The sequence below is a fragment of the Myxine glutinosa genome, chromosome 1 (genome assembly GCF_964187855.1).
Source record: "Myxine glutinosa chromosome 1, kmMyxGlut1.1, whole genome shotgun sequence".
NCBI classification, from domain to species: Eukaryota; Metazoa; Chordata; class Myxini; order Myxiniformes; family Myxinidae; genus Myxine; species Myxine glutinosa.
The window spans coordinates 307939691-307959617 of NC_136261.1; the positions used below are offsets into that span (position 1 = coordinate 307939691).

General features: G+C 45.8%; 1 protein-coding gene across 2 annotated transcripts in view; it reads left to right on the forward strand.

The window, feature by feature from the left end:
• LOC137439878 (protein SEC13 homolog) overlaps window positions 1-19296 on the forward strand; it is a 63983-nt gene extending 44687 nt beyond the window's left edge. For both annotated transcript variants that reach the window (XM_068136080.2, XM_068136089.2), the window contains exons 8-9: window positions 108-245; window positions 18183-19296. In XM_068136080.2, coding sequence (XP_067992181.1) covers window positions 108-245; window positions 18183-18275 — 231 coding nt within the window. In that variant the 3' untranslated portion in view covers window positions 18276-19296. The remainder of the gene's footprint in view (window positions 1-107; window positions 246-18182) is intronic.
• Window positions 19297-19927: the final 631 nt, after the last annotated feature.

Sequence of the window (19927 nt, forward strand, 5' to 3'; positions counted from 1 at the left end):
TCTTGGGATCCTCTTGAACATGCATGTTGTGTCTCGTATCTTGCATTTGCAATTCTGAAATTTGTGGCACATTTGATCCATTTTTTTTCCCCCCCGTTATTGACCAGGATGGGAGGGTGTTCATCTGGAGGAGTACAGGTAGCAGCTGGACACCCAGGCTGCTGCACAAGTTTAATGATGTTGTCTGGCACGTCAGCTGGTCAATAACAGGAAGCATTCTGGCTGTGTCCGGTGGCGATAACAGGGTATGAAGCTCATGTTCATATGACTGTGATCAATCGCTCTGCTGTTTTACATTTATAGCTTTTCTGAACTTTGACTGACTTTTGTATACAGGAACTGGGAACATAAAAAGTGTGACTGGCCATAGCAGCAAGCAGTTCATTTTATTTATCAACTCAAAATTAATGAGTATGATTACCACCATGAGAAAGTATGATTTTGCGTATTAGCCATTCGTCGGATGTTTAACTGTATAGCCGTGGTGAAGGGATGACACTCGATATTGGCCGTGCAACATTTCTCATTACTAATCATAACTCTTATCAACTAAAATTGATATGGAGAATGGAGAATGGAGAAGATTGTCATGGGGACCGCAAGGCTAACCCCGCTCTTGCAGGGAAAATGGCCTTAAAATGCCTGTTGTTGTTGTTTTATCAACTAAAAAAAAAAAGGAAACTATGCAGACTGGCGCTAGCGTACACAGAGACTAGTATTCCGTTGTGGAATCAAGATTGTAGTGTTTCTGTAAGACAGCAAATAAATGATCAACACATGGGTATTTGCCACTCTAGGGAGTGGGTTGATGGTATGCTTAAAGTACAATTGATGTAAAAAAAAATGTAATGAGGTTATACATTGTGCATATTTTTGAATGGCAAATTCCAGACAATTGTGGTAATTGTAAAAAAAAATTTTTTTGTATTTATTTCAAATTGATTAATTGTGGCTGATACACATTAAAGTGTGTTGTGGGAGACCATACGCCCAGTATGGATTGTATATATACAGTCATACCCCAGCCTACGTCATTAATTGGTTCCATAAGCCGTGACGTAACTCGGTTTTTGACGTAAACCGGGCGTAATGTCTTAAAAATGCCTTAAAATGAAGACAAACCGTAATTCGTAAAACTAGAGTAAATAACTGGAGGAGGCTGCGGCTTCGCCCTGAATCTTTGCGCTCCCCGTCGGGAGTCCCTCTGTTGTTTTCTATCGGTCGGGTCTTCTCCTCGAACGGGGTGACCGGCACGGACGTGTCGACCGTGAGCTGGCTTGGGTGCCGAGTGGCTCCGCGGCCCGCTTCACCACGGCGTGCTTTACCCAACGTGTCCGAGCAGTTTCACCGGTGGTCGTGTCGTGTCGTCTGTGACTAACGAACGAGCTCAGGGTTTCGTGAACCCGGCCGCCCTGGGGATCGACGCTCGCCTCAGTCGTAGGCGTGCCCCGTCTTTCCTCGAGCGGTCGAAGTTACTTGCTTGTTTATTTTTGGACGATGCGATATACGCAGAAACAACGACGTACAGGCAGGCATTTGCAAATCCATGCACATGTGCACATGCACACGTCGATCGGTTCTTTCCAAGGATATGCATCAAGGGTATCTACTTGGTATATCTACTACAAAAGTGCAGCCGCACAGCTCAGGGTTCCTGCACACTCCCCTCAACAAAGGATATGGGTCCATGGGTGGGGAGGAAAGACAAAGCAGAGGTTAGTGGGGGAAAGGGCGCAAGGGTACACGTCAAAACAAGGTAATGCAACATGAGGGGCGTGGGAGAGCGAGCGGAGAAAGCTCGTCCCGAGCCGTTCGTCACCCCCCATGTCAACCTACACTACCCTTGCCCCTCCCCATATTTACACTTTACAAATTCCGTCTCTACCGTCTTGTCTCTTTTATCCCCCTTTATGCCAAATTCGTTTCCAATCCCTCCCAAGAAGGAAGAGATGGAATAAACACAATGTCTCACCCACATCATGATGCGTCTTTCATTCCAAATCATCTGCAAAACCTGGTGTGGAGTCCTGTCACCTTGGTGAGTGGATGTGGATGGTGCGAAGAGATTTCATCCTACCTATCCTTCTAATTGACATTAACTCTTTAAACTACCCGGGGTCTTGCCCTGCCAATCAATTGGCCTCTTTACACTATGTGGTTCTAAAAACCAATTCCCATTGACCCACCCTGTGGTGCCCTACCAAATTTGGGGTCTCACTCCCCCATTTTTTCTATCTGTGCCATCGCACAATTTCGGGGCTGGGTCGTGTGGCTCTACCAGCAGGTCCTACTTACCTGCGCACCTCCGCCACTGAAGTCGCCACCCGAGCTTGCCTAGCTCGTTCAACTACCCTAACTTGGGGAAGGCCGTCCTAGCTCTCTCACCCCTCTGATGCCCTCTCTGGCATTGGGATACCCGGGTCCTCTCTTAGGATCCTCACGCCCCACTGAACTCTATACTGAACGCTACCTGGCTCACAGAGCCTACCTGCGGCCTCACCTGGCCGACAGACTACCAGTGGTGGAGTGCCTATTTAACCATACTCACTAATTAAGCCCACACGCCCAGCCATTCCACTCACTCATGCACCCCTCAAAGCAACAACTTGCTACTCCCTGCACCACAGATGTCAATTTCCAAACAATTTACCTACTCCCTCTACCTAACTTTAAACTACCCTCCCTGGGTATTCGTGAAGGGGTCCATCCTCCCCCATCCACTCCTTCGCACCATGCACTCCACACCACCCAATCTGCACTACTCACTCCACACACCATTATTCCCACACACCAAGTATTCTCTCCATTTATCCACTTGCACCCCATGCAAGTCAATCACTCAACACCATTACACATGTCCTCAATACACCACTCATACACTTTCTCCGGTCATCACAGACCATTGCCTCATTTCACCAAGTTCAACGATAACCAGATTCTCACACACACAACCATTCTCGACCAATGCCTCATTTCACCAAGCCCAATAGGCCCCCACAATTACACACACACAGCATCATCTAACTAACTACTTCCCTCTAATACTTGTGCTTTCCCTGTCTTCCCTTATACTAAGCACTTCCCTCATCATCAACATCCTTCTAATCTGACTACGTCCCCTCTACCTGTATCAATGTCTCTACTTAAATCTCGGTCTCCTATTGTCATCCTTCTAAATCCCTAGCAATATCCTAGCCCGCCCTCGGCTAGTTCACACTGCCAAACCCCATAAATCTACTGCTCCTTTGCCCCAACGTGAGGGATGGTAGAGCTACCATCCCTCTACATCGGACACTATCTCCCACGATCACCCCCCAGTCCTCTCGCACTATGAGCCCCCGTCATTGGAGGTACTGGGTCCTGCCTATATATACAGACTTGGCATTTAATATGGAATATTTTTTTTGTGGGGGTGAACTTACTTTTCAAGATGTCTTAGAACCAAAGGTTCATTGGAATTATGTTGAAATTATTCTAGATTTTGTTAATGTGACCTTTAAAAGAAACAAAAACCACATTTGACATTTCGAAACAAATAAATTGATCCTTGAAAGTGATGTAAACTGATATCGAACTCAATTCATGGACAGTACTGTGTTAAACTTCTGTGCGTTTTCCAGAAATGTCTCTTTGTTTTGCACATTAGCCAAATTTTTTTTCAACAAAAGCTAAATTACGACTGGGATTACGGACAGTAAAATTACAGTTCAGTACTTCGTGTAACCCCCACGAGCATTCAGGAGAGCACGTACACGTCGAGGCATGCTGTTCACGAGATTTGCCAAGGTTTGGACAGGAATCGCTTGCCATGCAGTGACAATAGCCTGCTACAATTCACGCACAGAGGTAGGCTGCTGGTCCAAGTTGTCGATTTGACGCGTTAATTCTGCCCACAAGTTCTCTATCGGATTCATATCCGGGGACATGGCAGTTCACTCCATATACTCTAAACCACGGCCAGCAAGAAAGTGTTGGATCATGCGAGCACGATGGGGCCGTGCATTGTCATCTTGGAAGACAAAGTTTCCTCGAAAGGCTGCATGAGCAAATGGAAGCAATGTTTCTTCCAGAATGGTACTTTCTTCCAGTCCTTGAACTGGTTCAGGTTTCCATTCAAAACAACCAGGTCAGTTTTGCTCCCTGTATGAAAAGCAGCCCAAACGGTCACCCCACCACCTCCAGCTTGGACTCTTGGCACTATACAATCTTCGTTGTGGGCTTCATGCACTTGTCTGCACACTCGGACGCGGCCATCTTGACGATAGACCAGAAATCTAGACTCGTCACTGAAGGTCACGTGATTCCAGTGTCCTGGCTGTCATTGACAGTGCTCTCTGGCCCACTGCAATCGGCACTGGCTGTGTTGTCTGGTCAGGCGTGGCTTTCTCAGGGGAAGCCTGGCACGATAGCCTGCTTGAACCAGTCGTTGGTTGACTAGCCTTCTGGATACAGGCACTTTTGTCAGTTGCTGCCATTCAGCCCTAAGCCAATTAGCTGACTTGGTACGGCCATTGCAGACTAACCGCTGCAGCTGGCGATCATCTCTCCTTGTGGTTCTGCCTGGACATCCTGGCCTCGGTATTGGAGTAGGGACACCCCTCTGAGCATTTCGTTTCAGGATCTTTGACACCTGACCTTGAGTGATGCCATACTGCCGAGCAATAGCACGATGTTTCATGCCAGAATTTCGTAAAGCCACCACTCCATGACAAACAGCATTGTCAAGTTGATGGACAATCTCCAGAGGAAGCGGCAATAACTTTTGTAGATGTGCAGCAGTTGTTTTCCACTAATACGGAACGCAACAACCCTTATATACCCGATTGTGAAGCCAATCGTCAAATGTACCTGTCCTTAAATTTTGTCACACCACCTGTGATATAATCCTGTTATTGACTTGTTGCTGCGAAAGACAATCAGTGACATGGTTCTTTCAACAAAGACATCACCGCAGGGTAAAAGAAACTCACCAGATTGATATACTGAGTTCAGAAAGTAAACCCAAGTCAAGAAAAAAAAAAAATTCCATATTAAATGCCAAGTCTGTATATGCAAACGTATACAGTACGTCTGAGCCGGCATCGTCATGTTTCGCCGTTGCCACGTTGCGTTGGTTGTTTTACACAGTAAAGGAACCTTTACACAGTCAAGGAATAATTACAAAAATACCAGTGAAAGGCAAAGCAAGCACGCGACCGCAGCACAGGACAAAATGCATATGGCAGCATCGCCTTTGTTTTGAATGAGAACCAGCAGCTATGCGTACGGAAACGGAACGTACATTTTAAAATATTTTTAATGTGCTTTTTATTGTATTTTAAATTGTTTCGATCGTTAAAATATCAACGTTAAAACAACAATCAACGATCGTTAAAACAAGAAATTGTTTAAATTGTTTAATTTTTTTCACGTCCGTAGGAGTGATGTAAAGTCGCACATAATGACGTTCGCTGAACTGAAATTTACTTGAAGAGTGGCGTAAAGTCGGATTTGACGGAGGTCGAAATGGCGTAAAACGGGGTATGACTGTATATATACAGACTTGGCATTTAATATGGAATATATTTTTTTTCTTGACTTGGGTTTACTTTCTTAACTCAGTATATCAATCTGGTGAGTTTCTTTTACACTTTGGTGATTTATTTGTTAAAAGAACCATGTCACTGATTGTCTGTCGCAGCAAGAAGTCAACAACAGGATTATATCACAGGTGGCGTGGCAAAATGTACGGACAGGTGCATTTGATGATTGGCTTCACAGTCGGGTATACAAGGGTTGTTGCGTTCTGTATTCGTGGAAAACAACTGCTGCACGTCTCCAAAAGTTATTGCCGCTTCCTCTGGAGATGGTCCGTCAACTCGACAATGCTGTTTGTCATGGAGTGGTGGCTTTACGAAATTACGGCATGAAACAGCGTGCTATTGCTCGGCAGTATGGCATCACTCAAGGTCAGGTGTCAAAGATCCTGAAACGAAATGCTCAGAGGGGTGTCCCTACTCCAATACCAAGGCCAGGACGTCCCCGCAGAACCACAAGGAAGGATGATCGCCAGCTGCACCGGTTAGTCCGCAATGGCTGTACCAAGTCAGCTAATCGGCTTAGGGCTGAGTGGTAGCAGCAACTGACAAATGTGCCTGTATCCAGAAGGCAAGTCAACCAACAACTGGTTCAAGCAGGCTATCGTGCCAGGCGTCCCCTGAGAAAGCCACGCCTGACCAGACAATACAGCCAGCGCCGATTGCAGTGGGCCAGAGAGCACCGTCAATGGCAGGCAGGACACTGGAATCACGTGATCTTCAGTGACGAGTCTAGATTTCTGGTCTATCGTCAAGATGGCCGCGTCCGAGTGCGCAGACAAGTGCATGAAGCCTACAACAAAGATTGTATAGTGCCAAGAGTCCAAGCTGGAGGTTGTGGGGTGACCGTTTGGGCTGCTTTTCATGCAGGGGGCAAAACTGACCTGGTTGTTCTGAATAGGAAACCTGAACCAGTTCAAGTACAGGGCCATTCTGGAAGAAACATTGCTTCCATTTGCTCGTGCAGCCTTTCGAGGAAACTTTGTCTTCCAAGATGACAATGCACAGCCTCATCGTGCTCGCATGATCCAACACTTTCTTGCTGACCGTGGTGTGGAGCATATGGAGTGGCCTGCCATGTCCCCGGATATGAATCCGATAGAGAACTTGTGGGCAGAATTAACGCGTCAAATCGACCACTTGGACCAGCAGCCGACCTCTGTGCGTGAATTGCACCAGGGTATTGTCACTGCATGGCAAGCGATTCCTGTCCAAACCTTGGCAAATCTCGTGAACAACATGCCTCAACGTGTACGTGCTCTCCTGAATGCTCGTGGGGGTTACACGAAGGACTGAATTGTAATTTTACTGTCCGTAATCCCAGTCGTAATTTAACTTTTGTTTTTGTTAAAACATTTTTTGGCTAATGTGCAAAATAAAGAGATACTTCTGGAAAACGCACAGAAGTTTAACACAGTACTGTCCATGAATTGAGTTCGATATCAGTTTACATCACTTTCAAGGATCAATTTATTTGTTTCGAAATGTCAAATGTGGTTTTTGTTTTTTAAAGGTCAGATTAACAAAATCTAGAATGATTTCAACATAATTCCAATGAACTCTTGGTTCTAAGACATCTTCAACAGTAAGTTCACCCCCACAAAAAATATTCCATATTAAATGCCAAGTCTGTATATATATATATATTCTGCATGGAGGAGCCGAGATAGCGCAAAATATATAAAAACACACACACACACACACACACACACACACACACACACACACACACACACACACACACACACACACACACACAGTCACGTGAAAAAGTAAGTACACCCCATGTAAAGTTTTGACTTTATCAACACACAGCTATTTGATCTTCATTTCAACAATATTGATAGATAAAGGTGATATAATATAATAAATATCATGAAACATTTACATTTTGTCGTCCATTGTATAATTTAAATAAACATAAATGCAAATTTCGCATGTGGAAAAAGTAAGTACACCCCTACATTTATCACTACTTCAAATACCTAAAATTAGAATCAGGTTCACCAGCTCAGGTGCAAATGATTAGAACATCGTTAGAGAGGATTTTGGAGGAACCTGTCTTATTTAAACCTCAGACATTTAGTTTGGTTTGCTCTTTGTTGTTGAAGTGTGCGGGGTCACCATGCCGAGATCCAAAGAGTTCTCTGAGGCCTTCAGAAAGAAGGTTATAGATGCCTACGAGTCTGGGAAGGGATTTAAAAAGATCTCCAAACAATTTGAAATCAATCATTTGACTGTCCGGAAGATCATCTACAAGTGGAGAAGATTCCAAACAACTGCCAACTTGTTCAGGCCAGGCCGCCGCAGCAAGTTCAGCCCGAGAGCAGACCGCAAGATGCTGAAAGAAGTCTCTAAGAACCCCAGAATGTCATCACGGAACCTACAGGTAGCTCTTGCCACTGTTGATGTCAAAGTGCATGAGTCTACCATTAGAAAGAGGCTGCACAAATTTGATCTACATGGGAGGTGTGCCAGGAGGAAACCTTTGCTTTCCAGAAAGAACATCAGGGCAAGACTAAAGTTTGCCAATGAACACCAAGGCAAAGACCAGCACTTCTGGAACAATGTGCTCTGGACAGATGAGTCAAAGGTAGAGCTATTTGGCCACAGTCCCAGAAGACATGTTTGGCGAAAACCAAAGACAGCATTTGACCACAAGAACCTGATACCAACTGTAAAGCATGGTCGTGGAAATATTATGGTTTGGGGCAGCTTTGCTGCATCAGGGCCTGGGCAGCTCACCATCATAGAATCCACTATGAATTCTTCATTGTACCAGAGGGTGCTTGAGGATAATGTGAGTCCATCTGTCCGAAAGTTGAAGCTCAACCGAAAGTGGACCTTGCAACATGACAATGACCTTAAACATACCAGTAAATCCACCAAGGAATGGCTGAAAAGAAGGAAATGGAGGGTTCTGGAATGGCCAAGTCAAAGCCCGGATCTAAATCCCATCGAGATGTTGTGGGGAGATTTGAAACGAGCTGTGCATGCAAGAAACCCCTCAAACATCACACAGCTGAAAGAATTCTGCATGGAGGAGTGGGCAAAAATTTCTCCCAGTCGATGTCAGAGACTGGTAGACAGTTATAAGAAACGCTTACTTGAGGTTGTTTCTGCCAAAGGGGGCAATATAGTCAGGTTCACTATGTTAACAAATATAATTTCGTTCAAAAATTTGGGAGATTAGCAAACCTGCTAACATTTTTGGAATCATCAGAGCATGGAGAATCCGAAAATCAATGTTGGCATTTGCACAGACACCTGCATGGCCGCCATTTTGGATTTTCAAAATGGCCGCCATAAAATACATATTTTGCGCTATCTCGGCTTCTAGTCAACCTAGAAACTTAATTAAATATGCTAATCCTATGTTTTCTGGGTTAAGGAATCCAATAAAGGCCTCAAAATAGTGCTCAGGACTATAGAAAAGCAACAAACAAAGGTAATTGAAAACCATTGTCTTTATATTTGTGATATAACTGTATTACATAATACATGATATTGCAAGTCCTTTGAAGTTATAGGTATGGGTTTATAAAGCAAGAAAGCAGCCTTGTTAGTATCAGATTGAACTATAAGTCCTATACACAGGATCTACTAGGTCTACACCATTCAGGAATATGCTTTTACAGATCGTCATCACTGTCCTGAGGGTGTCTATGCAAATGCAAACATTAATTTTTGGATTCCTCATGCTCTGAGTATTCCAGAAATGTATAGTTTTGCTAATCTACCAAAATTTTGAACGAAAAAACATAGTGAACCTGACTAATACCACCTATTAGAGCCAATCCAGAATGCGAAATTTGCATTTATGTTTATTTAAATTATACAATGGACTACAAAATGTAAATGTTTTATGATATTTGTTATATTATATCACCTTTATCTATCAATATTGTTGAAATGAAGATCAAATAGCTGTATGATGAAATATGCTGAAAAAGTCAAAACTTTACATGGGGTGTACTTACTTTTTCACGTGACTGTATATATACTGTATATATATATATATATATATATATATATATATATATATATATATATATATATATATATATATATATATATATATATATATATGTATGTATATATATATATATATATATATATATATATATATATATATATACACACACAGACTTGGCATTTCATATGGAATATTTTTTTGTGGGGGTGAACTTACTTTTCAAGATGACTTAGAACCAAAAGTTCATTGGAATTATATTGAAATTATTCTAGATTTTGTTAATGTGACCTTTAAAAGAAACATAAACCACATTTGACATTTCAAAGCAAAAAAATGGATCCTTGAAAGTGATGTAAACTGATATCGAACTCAATTCACGGACAGTACTGTGTTAAACTTCTGCACGTTTTCCAGAAGTGTCTCTTTATTTTGCACATTAGCCAAAAAAAATTTCAACAAAAGCTAAATTATGACTGGGATTACGGACAGTAAAATTACAGTTCAGTACTTCGTGTCACCACCACGAGCATTCAGGAGAGCACGTACATGTCGAGGCATGCTGTTCACGAGATTTGCCAAGGTTTGGACAGGAATCGCTTGCCATGCAGTGACAATAGCCTGCTGCAATTCACGCACAGTGGTGGGCTGCTGGACCAAGTTGTCGATTTGACGCGTTAATTCTGCCCACAAGTTCTCGATCAGATTCATATCCGGGGACATGGCAGGCCACTCCATATGCTCTTCACCACTGTCAGAAAGAAAGTGTTGGATCATGCGAGCACGATGAGGCCGTGCATTGTCATCTTGGAAGACAAAGTTTCCTCGAAAGGCTGCACGAGCAAATGGAAGCAATGTTTCTTCCAGAATGACCCTGTACTTGAACTGGTTCAAGTTTCCATTCAGAACAACCAGGTCAGTTTTGACCCCTGCATGAAAAGCAGCCCAAACGGTCACCCCACCACCTCCAGCTTGGACTCTTGGCACTATACAATCTTCGTTGTGTGCTTCATGCACTTGTCTGCGCACTCCGACGTGGCCATCTTGACGATAGACCAGAAATCTAGACTCGTCACTGAAGGTCACGTGATTCCAGTGTCCTGACTGCCATTGACGGTGCTCTCTGGCCCACTGCAATCGGCGCTGGCTGTGTTGTCTGGTCAGGCGTGGTTTTCTCAGGGGACGCATGGCATGATAGCCTGCTTGAACCAGTCTTGGTTGACTAGCCTTCTGGATACACGCACATTTGTCAGTTGCTGCCACTCAGCCCTACGCCGATTAGCTGACTTGGTACGGCCATTGCAGACTAACCGGTGCAGCTGGCGATCATCTCTCCTTGTGGTTCTGCGTGGACGTCCTGACCTCGGTTTTGGAGTAGGGACACCCCTCTGAGCATTTTGTTTCAGGATCTTTGACACCTGACCTTGAGTGATGCCATACTGCCGAGCAATAGCATGCTGTTTCATGCCAGAATTTCGTAAAGCCACCACTCCATGACAAACAGAATTGTCAAGTTGACGGACCATCTCCAGAGGAAGCGGCAATAACTTTTGTAGACGTGCAGCAGTTGTTTTCCACTAATACAGAACGCAACAACCCTTATATACCCGATTGTGAAGCCAATCGTCAAATGTACCTGTCCTTACATTTTGTCACGCCACCTGTGATATAATCCTGTTATTGACTTCTTGCTGCGAAAGACAATCAGTGACATGGTTCTTTCAACAAAGACATCACCGAAGGGTAAAAGAAACTCACCAGATTGATATACTGAGTTCAGAAAGTAAACCCAAGTCAAGAAAAAAAAAAATACTCCATATTAAATGCCAAGTCTGTATATATATATATATGTATATATATATATATATATATATATATATATATATATATATATATATATATATATATATATATATATATATATATATATATATACATATGATACTAGCTTGGCTCGGCTCCCTGTGTTCGCCTCACCATGCGTTGTTGCAGAGGAATGGGCTTGTTTTAGCTGAGGATAAGGACTGTACCTGAGCTGCTGTGTTGTCATGATTTACACCAATCCTAAAACGAACAATTCTCTTGCACAAATGTATTTGTAATATACGTGATATTTCATTTTATAAACAATTGAAGTTTAAGATTTAGGTTGAAAAAATATATAACATTCAAAAAAGAACCACTCAGCACATACATACGGGAGGGGTAGGTGTGCAGACTGGAAGACACTGCCACATAATTCAAAACACCTCACCACCACGTGATTCAAAACACCTCATCACAACGTGATTCAAAACACCTCCCCACCACGTGATTCAAAGCACCTCAGCAAACATAACAGAATGTTTGTTATATTCTCCATTGTCGTGAGTTTGTGGAAACTGAAGGAGACCAATGGACTGAAAAGTAGCATAATTGTCCTTATTGTCATGCAAATTGTCTCCTATACTGCTTGCCAGAGCCCTAGCTTTGGTGCAGGTGTTCAATATACCGAACATATAAACAAGACAGGCCTAGAAATAAATGGAAATGCTTTGATTTCTGTGTGGTAGAAAGTAAAGGCCAGAGCTCATCTTCAAAACTAGAACAATGCGACTGTGTCGCCAAATATGTCTCCGCATAGTCCCACAACAGGTAGATGCCATCACTCTGCAGATGTATGGGTAGAGGATCATGTTTGTAAAGTTTTGTGCTTATTGGATAAGGTTCGTTTTTCTATCCAATATGGCTGCCAAACCACGTGACCTATGACATCATTTTCAAACTGTATGCAATAGTGCTGTTTGATGTTATTTGTAAAATTTTGCATCGATAGGGTTAGCGGTTTCAGAGATATAATTATTTAATATTTTCCCTTCAATCCAAAACATATATATTGCTGCCAAACCATGTGACCTATATGAATGAATGATCATTTTATTCCTATGATGACATGATGACATATTCCTATGATGATGACCTATGATGTCATGAATTTAATATTTCAATACAAATGGGTCATAGATCATGTGCATGCAATTTCAGACTTTCAGGATAAGGAATTCGATTGAAACATTTTTGGCTGGTACACCACTTCACCTATGATGTCATCATTATCATGCTTTTGCTCCCCATTGGGAGTACTTGACAATGTACCAAGTTTCAAATTTTTCCATTCAGCGGTTTCCGAGAAATATTTTATTAATTATTTGCTTTTAATCCAAAATGGCTGCCATACTACGTGAGCTATGACATCACAATTATCATAACATTCTGCATGGGTGCCACTCCTACCCTGAAAGTTTTGTCTCAATAGGACTTATGGTTGCTGAGAAAAACGAGGTTTCGCCCGGACGGAAGGACGGAAGGACAGCCAGACGAACAACCCAAAAACATAATGCCTCCCAGCGACTTTGTCGGTGGAGGCATAAAAAAGAAAGAAGCTCACTAAATCAAATTGTCACATATATTTGAGTCTCCGGAAGTCCTATAGTCTCATTATCAAGCATCTCGAGAAGCTGTACTACTTCTATTTGTTAACTCAACTGGACTATGTCCAGCTGAGTTTTTGTCGACACCCAGTGTCCGTCGTCCGTCATCCGTCTGTCGTCTGTCTGTCTGTCTGTATAAACAATTCGACGTCTACGCTCTAAAAGTCACAAATTTTGATGAAACCTGTTATGCAGCATCTTTAAGACATAAACTAGTTTGGGATTGCATTTGGGCGTTGCACGCCCAAAAATGGGCGCGGCAGGGCAGCCATATTGAAAAATCAATTTTTTTCATATATTTTTAGCACATATAAACTATATAGTTTGTGGTTCTATTATGCATATTCTAACCATATTGATATAGACCAGTTGAGTTCAGGTTCCCTGGAACCTCTAGTTTTAATTAAACAGTTGTTTCATTGTGCATTGCTACCCCATATAAATTAAGGAGGTTTGGAGATTTTAGTATGCTGTACTGTTCTTTTTCAAGAAGTAGTATGCTATTAGGAGAAAATGGACAAATTTATGTAGTGCAGTATAGACTGAATTCTGGCATCCCAGCAGCATTGGAGTAATTTTAACAAATGGAAATGTCGGTCCGACTCGATTAACATGCCAACAAGATTATAGTGCTCCTTTGTTCTCCGCCTCTTCGTTCCTGTTCTCAACCTCTTCGTTCCTGTTCTCCGCCTCTTCGTTCCTGTCCTCTGCCTCTTCGTTCCTGTTCTCTGCCTCTTCGTTCCTGTTCTCCGCCTCTTCGTTCCTGTTCTCCGCCTCTTCGTTCCTGTTCTCCGCCTCTTCGTTCCTGTTCTCCGCCTCTTTGTTCCTGTTCTCCGCCTCTTCGTTCCTGTTCTCCGCCTCTTCGTTCCTGTTCTCCGCCTCTTCGTTCCTGTGCTCCGCCTCTTCGTTCCTGTTCTCTCCGCCTCTTCGTTCCTGTTCTCCGCCTCTTCGTTTCTGTTCTCCGCCTCTTCGTTTCTGTTCTCCGCCTCTTCGTTCCTGTTCTCCGCCTCTTCGTTCCTGTGCTCCGCCTCTTCGTTCCTGTTCTCCACCTCTTCGTTCCTGTTCGCCTCTTCGTTCCTGTCCTCTGCCTCTTCGTTCCTGTTCTCCGCCTCCTCGTTCCTGTTCTCCGCCTCTTCGTTCCTGTTCTCTGCCTCTTCGTTCCTGTTCTCCGCCTCTTCGTTCCTGTTCTCCGCCTTTTCGTTCCTGTTTTCCGCCTTTTCGTTCCTGTTCTCCGCCTCTTCGTTCCTGTTCTCCGCCTCTTCGTTCCTGTTCTCCGCCTCTTCGTTCCTGTTCTCCGCCTCTTCGTTCCTGTTCTCCGCCTCTTCGTTCCTGTTCTCCGCCTCTTCGTTCCTGTTCTCCGCCTCTTCGTTCCTGTCCTCTGCCTCTTCGTTCCTGTTCTCCGCCTCCTCGTTCCTGTTCTCCGCCTCTTCGTTCCTGTTCTCCGCCTCTTCGTTCCTGTTCTCCGCCTCTTCGTTCCTGTTCTCCGCCTCTTCGTTCCTGTTCTCCGCCTCTTCGTTCCTGTTCTCCGCCTCTTCGTTCCTGTCCTCTGCCTCTTCGTTCCTGTTCTCCGCCTCCTCGTTCCTGTTCTCCGCCTCTTCGTTCCTGTTCTCCGCCTCTTCGTTCCTGTTCTCCGCCTCTTCGTTCCTGTTCTCCGCCTCTTCGTTCCTGTTCTCCGCCTCTTCGTTCCTGTTCTCCGCCTCTTCGTTCCTGTCCTCTGCCTCTTCGTTCCTGTTCTCCGCCTCCTCGTTCCTGTTCTCCGCCTCTTCGTTCCTGTCCTCTGCCTCTTCGTTCCTGTTCTCCGCCTCCTCGTTCCTGTTCTCCGCCTCTTCGTTCCTGTTCTCCGCCTCTTCGTTCCTGTTCTCCGCCTCTTCGTTCCTGTTCTCCGCCTCTTCGTTCCTGTTCTCCGCCTCTTCGTTCCTGTTCTCCGCCTCTTCGTTCCTGTTCTCCGCCTCTTCGTTCCTGTTCTCCGCCTCTTCGTTCCTGTTCTCCGCCTCTTCGTTCCTGTTCTCCGCCTCTTCGTTCCTGTTCTCCGCCTCTTCGTTCCTGTTCTCCGCCTCTTCGTTCCTGTTCTCCGCCTTTTCGTTCCTGTTTTCCGCCTTTTCGTTCCTGTTCTCCGCCTCTTCGTTCCTGTTCTCCGCCTCTTCGTTCCTGTTCTCCGCCTCTTCGTTCCTGTTCTCCGCCTCTTCGTTCCTGTTCTCCGCCTCTTCGTTCCTGTCCTCTGCCTCTTCGTTCCTGTTCTCCGCCTCCTCGTTCCTGTTCTCCGCCTCTTCGTTCCTGTTCTCCGCCTCTTCGTTCCTGTTCTCCGCCTCTTCGTTCCTGTTCTCCGCCTCTTCGTTCCTGTTCTCCGCCTCTTCGTTCCTGTTCTCCGCCTCTTCGTTCCTGTCCTCTGCCTCTTCGTTCCTGTTCTCCGCCTCCTCGTTCCTGTTCTCCGCCTCTTCGTTCCTGTTCTCCGCCTCCTCGTTCCTGTTCTCCGCCTCTTCGTTCCTGTTCTCCGCCTCTTCGTTCCTGTTCTCCGCCTCTTCGTTCCTGTTCTCTGCCTCTTCGTTCCTGTTCTCCGCCTCTTCGTTCCTGTCCTCTGCCTCTTCGTTCCTGTTCTCCGCCTCCTCGTTCCTGTTCTCCGCCTCTTCGTTCCTGTCCTCTGCCTCTTCGTTCCTGTTCTCCGCCTCCTCGTTCCTGTTCTCCGCCTCTTCGTTCCTGTTCTCCGCCTCTTCGTTCCTGTTCTCCGCCTCTTCGTTCCTGTTCTCTGCCTCTTCGTTCCTGTTCTCCGCCTCTTCGTTCCTGTCCTCTGCCTCTTCGTTCCTGTCCCCTGCCTCTTCGTTCCTGTTCTCCGCCTCCTTGTTCCTGTTCTCCGCCTCTTCGTTCCTGTTCTCCGCCTCTTCGTTCCTGTTCTCCGCCTCTTCGTTCCTGTTCTCCGCCTCTTCGTTCCTGTTCTCCGCCTCTTCGTTCCTGTTCTCCGCCTTTTCGTTCCTGTTTTCCGCCTTTTCGTTCCTGTTCTCCGCCTTTTCGTTCCTGTTCTCCGCCTCCTCGTTCCTGTTCTCCGCCTCTTCGTTCCTGTTCTCCGCCTCTTCGTTCCTGTTCTCTGCCTCTTCGTTCCTGTTCTCCGCCTCTTCGTTCCTGTTCTACGCCTCTTCGTTCCTGTTCTCTGCCTCTTCGTTCCTGTTCTCCGCCTCCTCGTTCCTGTTCTCCGCCTCTTCGTTCCTGTTCTCCGCCTCTTCGTTCCTGTTCTCCGCCTCTTCGTTCCTGTTCTCCGCCTCTTCGTTCCTGTTCACCGCCTCTTCGTTCCTGTTCTCCGCCTCTTCGTTCCTGTTCCCCGCCTCTTCGTTCCTGTTCTCCGCCTCTTCGTTCCTGTTCTCCGCCTCTTCGTTCCTGTCCTCCGCCTCTTCGTTCCTGTTCTCCGCCTCTTCGTTCCTGTTCTCCGCCTCCTCGTTCCTGTTCTCCGCCTCTTCGTTCCTGTTCTCCGCCTCTTCGTTCCTGTTCTCCGCCTCTTCGTTCCTGTTCTCTGCCTCTTCGTTCCTGTTCTCCGCCTCTTCGTTCCTGTTCTCCGCCTTTTCGTTCCTGTTCTCCGCCTTTTCGTTCCTGTTCTCCGCCTTTTCGTTCCTGTTCTCCGCCTTTTCGTTCCTGTTCTCCGCCTTTTCGTTCCTGTTCTCCGCCTCTTCGTTCCTGTTCTCCGCCTCTTCGTTCCTGTTCTCCGCCTCTTCGTTCCTGTTCTCCGCCTCTTCGTTCCTGTTCTCCGCCTCTTCGTTCCTGTTCTCCGCCTCTTCGTTCCTGTTCTCCGCCTCTTCGTTCCTGTTTTCCGCCTCTTCGTTCCTGTTCTCCGCCTCTTCGTTCCTGTTCTCCGCCTCTTCGTTCCTGTTCTCCGCCTCTTCGTTCCTGTTCTCCGCCTCTTCGTTCCTGTTCTCCGCCTCTTCGTTCCTGTTCTCCGCCTCTTCGTTCCTGTTCTCCGCCTCTTCGTTCATGTTCTCCGCCTCTTCGTTCCTGTTCTCCGCCTCTTCGTTCCTGTTCTCCGCCTCTTCGTTCCTGTCCTCCGCCTTTTCGTTCCTGTTTTCCGCCTTTTCGTTCCTGTTCTCCGCCTCCTCGTTCCTGTTTTCCGCCTCTTCGTTCCTGTTCTCCGCCTCTTCGTTCCTGTTCTCCGCCTCTTCGTTCCTGTTCTCCGCCTCTTCGTTCCTGTTCTCCGCCTCTTCGTTCCTGTTCTCCGCCTCTTCGTTCCTGTTCTCCGCCTCTTCGTTCCTGTTCTCCGCCTCTTCGTTCCTGTCCTCCGCCTCTTCGTTCCTGTTCTCCGCCTCCTCGTTCCTGTTCTCCGCCTCTTCGTTCCTGTTCTCCGCCTCCTCGTTCCTGTTCTCCGCCTCTTCGTTCCTGTTCTCTGCCTCTTCGTTCCTGTTCTCCGCCTCTTCGTTCCTGTTCTCCGCCTTTTCGTTCCTGTTTTCCGCCTTTTCGTTCCTGTTCTCCGCCTTTTCGTTCCTGTTCTCCGCCTTTTCGTTCCTGTTCTCCGCCTCTTCGTTCCTGTTCTCCGCCTCTTCGTTCCTGTTCTCCGCCTCTTCGTTCCTGTTCTCCGCCTCTTCGTTCCTGTTCTCCGCCTCTTCGTTCCTGTTCTCCGCCTCTTCGTTCCTGTTCTCCGCCTCTTCGTTCCTGTTCTCCGCCTCTTCGTTCCTGTTCTCCGCCTCTTCGTTCCTGTTCTCCGCCTCTTCGTTCCTGTTCTCCGCCTCTTCGTTCCTGTTCTCCGCCTCTTCGTTCCTGTTCTCCGCCTCTTCGTTCCTGTTCTCCGCCTCTTCGTTCCTGTTCTCCGCCTCTTCGTTCCTGTTCTCCGCCTCTTCGTTCATGTTCTCCGCCTCTTCGTTCCTGTTCTCCGCCTCTTCGTTCCTGTTCTCCGCCTCTTCGTTCCTGTCCTCCGCCTCTTCGTTCCTGTTCTCCGCCTCTTCGTTCCTGTTCTCTGCCTCTTCGTTCCTGTTCTCTGCCTCCTCCCTCCCGTGTTCTTTTTCTTCCCTCTCCTGTCCTCCGCCTCTTCCAAGTCCTCCGCCTCTTCCCTCCCCTCATCCCCCCCCCCCCCCGGGTCCTCCGCCTCTTCCCTCCTGTACATTAAAAAGATATTGCATGAAGCACATCAATGATGTCTGTAGCCAATCTGGATGAATTGTTAACTTGTGAATGATGTGTATCCTTTTCTAGGTGACTCTGTGGAAGGAATCCACCGACGGGCAATGGGCCTGTGTGAGCGATGTAAACAAGGGGGACGACTCCAGTCTTCACCCAAGTATCTAAAATTGCATCTTACTTGTTCCAATTGAAGTCGCCATCGTTTGTCAGATTGGCGGCTTCACTGTGAAATGTTTGGTGTTCTTTTCTCCAACGTTTGCGTTAATTTCTGGAATTACTTTGCATTGGAACTGTCCCATAGGTTTTGAATGCTATTTTCAAAAACATTCCCCCCTCAAGATTGAGGGCCCTCGTCTTTTGGATAGAGGGACCAATGTGACCCTCTGTCTGCATCATGAACCATGTTCATCCGTTAATGCTATAAAGTGTGAGGTGAGGTTGTGGAATTCTATCACAGTAACTTCAGGCCAGTACACTTTATCTTTGAGGTGCAATGACGTAGTATTGTGCACAATTGAGTGCAACCCCATGGTCCAAGCGGCTGAACGTTTTCCTTCGAAGGACTGTGCACTCTATTGTTTGATGCTTTACCTGCAAAGTACCAGAATAGTTTGTCATTCGATCCTACCCAGCTGGCACACCTAGGTCGGGTGGCAACGTCGTGGTTGGTTGATAATGCACAAATTGCAAATGTTGGTTCAAAATTGGCTTTTGGACATAAATGGACAGTTGGCCTTGTGGATACTGATTATGTTTGGCCAACGTCGGGTGTAGGCTAATCAATCAAAATTACGACCACTTGAATGACCATTGTTGAGCTAATGTGGAGTTGTGCCAAATGGGTGTTGCCTCATGCAGGACAACTCATAATCACTACTGCTGAAATCTCCTCTAAGATTAGGCAGCCTGTATAAATGTTTGATGTAAAATCCACTTATTAAACTTTTTTTTTTTTCCCTGACAGGTCCCCTCACCGTTATTCTCGACACTTATTTGAAGTGTTGTGTCTGTTATGCCAACGGTTTTGTTGTTTACTCTCTTGCTTATGACTTGATTTTGTGCTCTCTTGCAATAATTGTGACATCATTGGTCCTTTTGTGCACATCTCCTGCTGTGCCTGTTACAGTAAGTTACTGTGCCTGTTAACAGGTGCAAGTTCATTAAAATGCAATAATTAATTGATATATATATACAGTAGTGACCCCTAATTCCGAACGCCCCTCATCTCGAACTACTCTAATTCCGAACCGTAAATTCGAGAAAATTTTGTCCCTAATTCCGAATGTATTTCTATAACCGAACCGCCAACATAGCGTTAGCGTCGTTCATATTTCCCGCCGCGAGCGTCGTTCATATTTCCAGTGCTGAAATTAGAGAACTGTGCTTCCATTGGTCTAAAACACAGGCCATTGTTGAAAAGTGGCACCCTATTAAAGCAGTGGTTAACAGGAGCATTAACTTGTTCAGTGACGATGTGATTGACCACTTCAGAAAAATTAAGAAAAGTCGCCAACACCAGGCAACTTTGGAGAGGTGGTTCTCTAAAGAAAGCAAGCCTAGTGAGCCCCAACCCTCTACAAGTGGTGTTAAGAGACAAAGAGAGCAAACACCGTAAGTCAAGTCATCTGATGTTAGCTTGGAAGGTGCCTCACCTTCCAAGCAATAAAACCCTCTCCCTCCTTCCTCCTCTCCAGCCTCCACATGCACCATCAGAACTCTCCACGAAGGTAAATGCAGTTATTTTCATGTTAGTACATTTACTTCTTGTTTTTATTATTATTATTAGTTGATATTTAGGGCATTTACTCATCTTATTT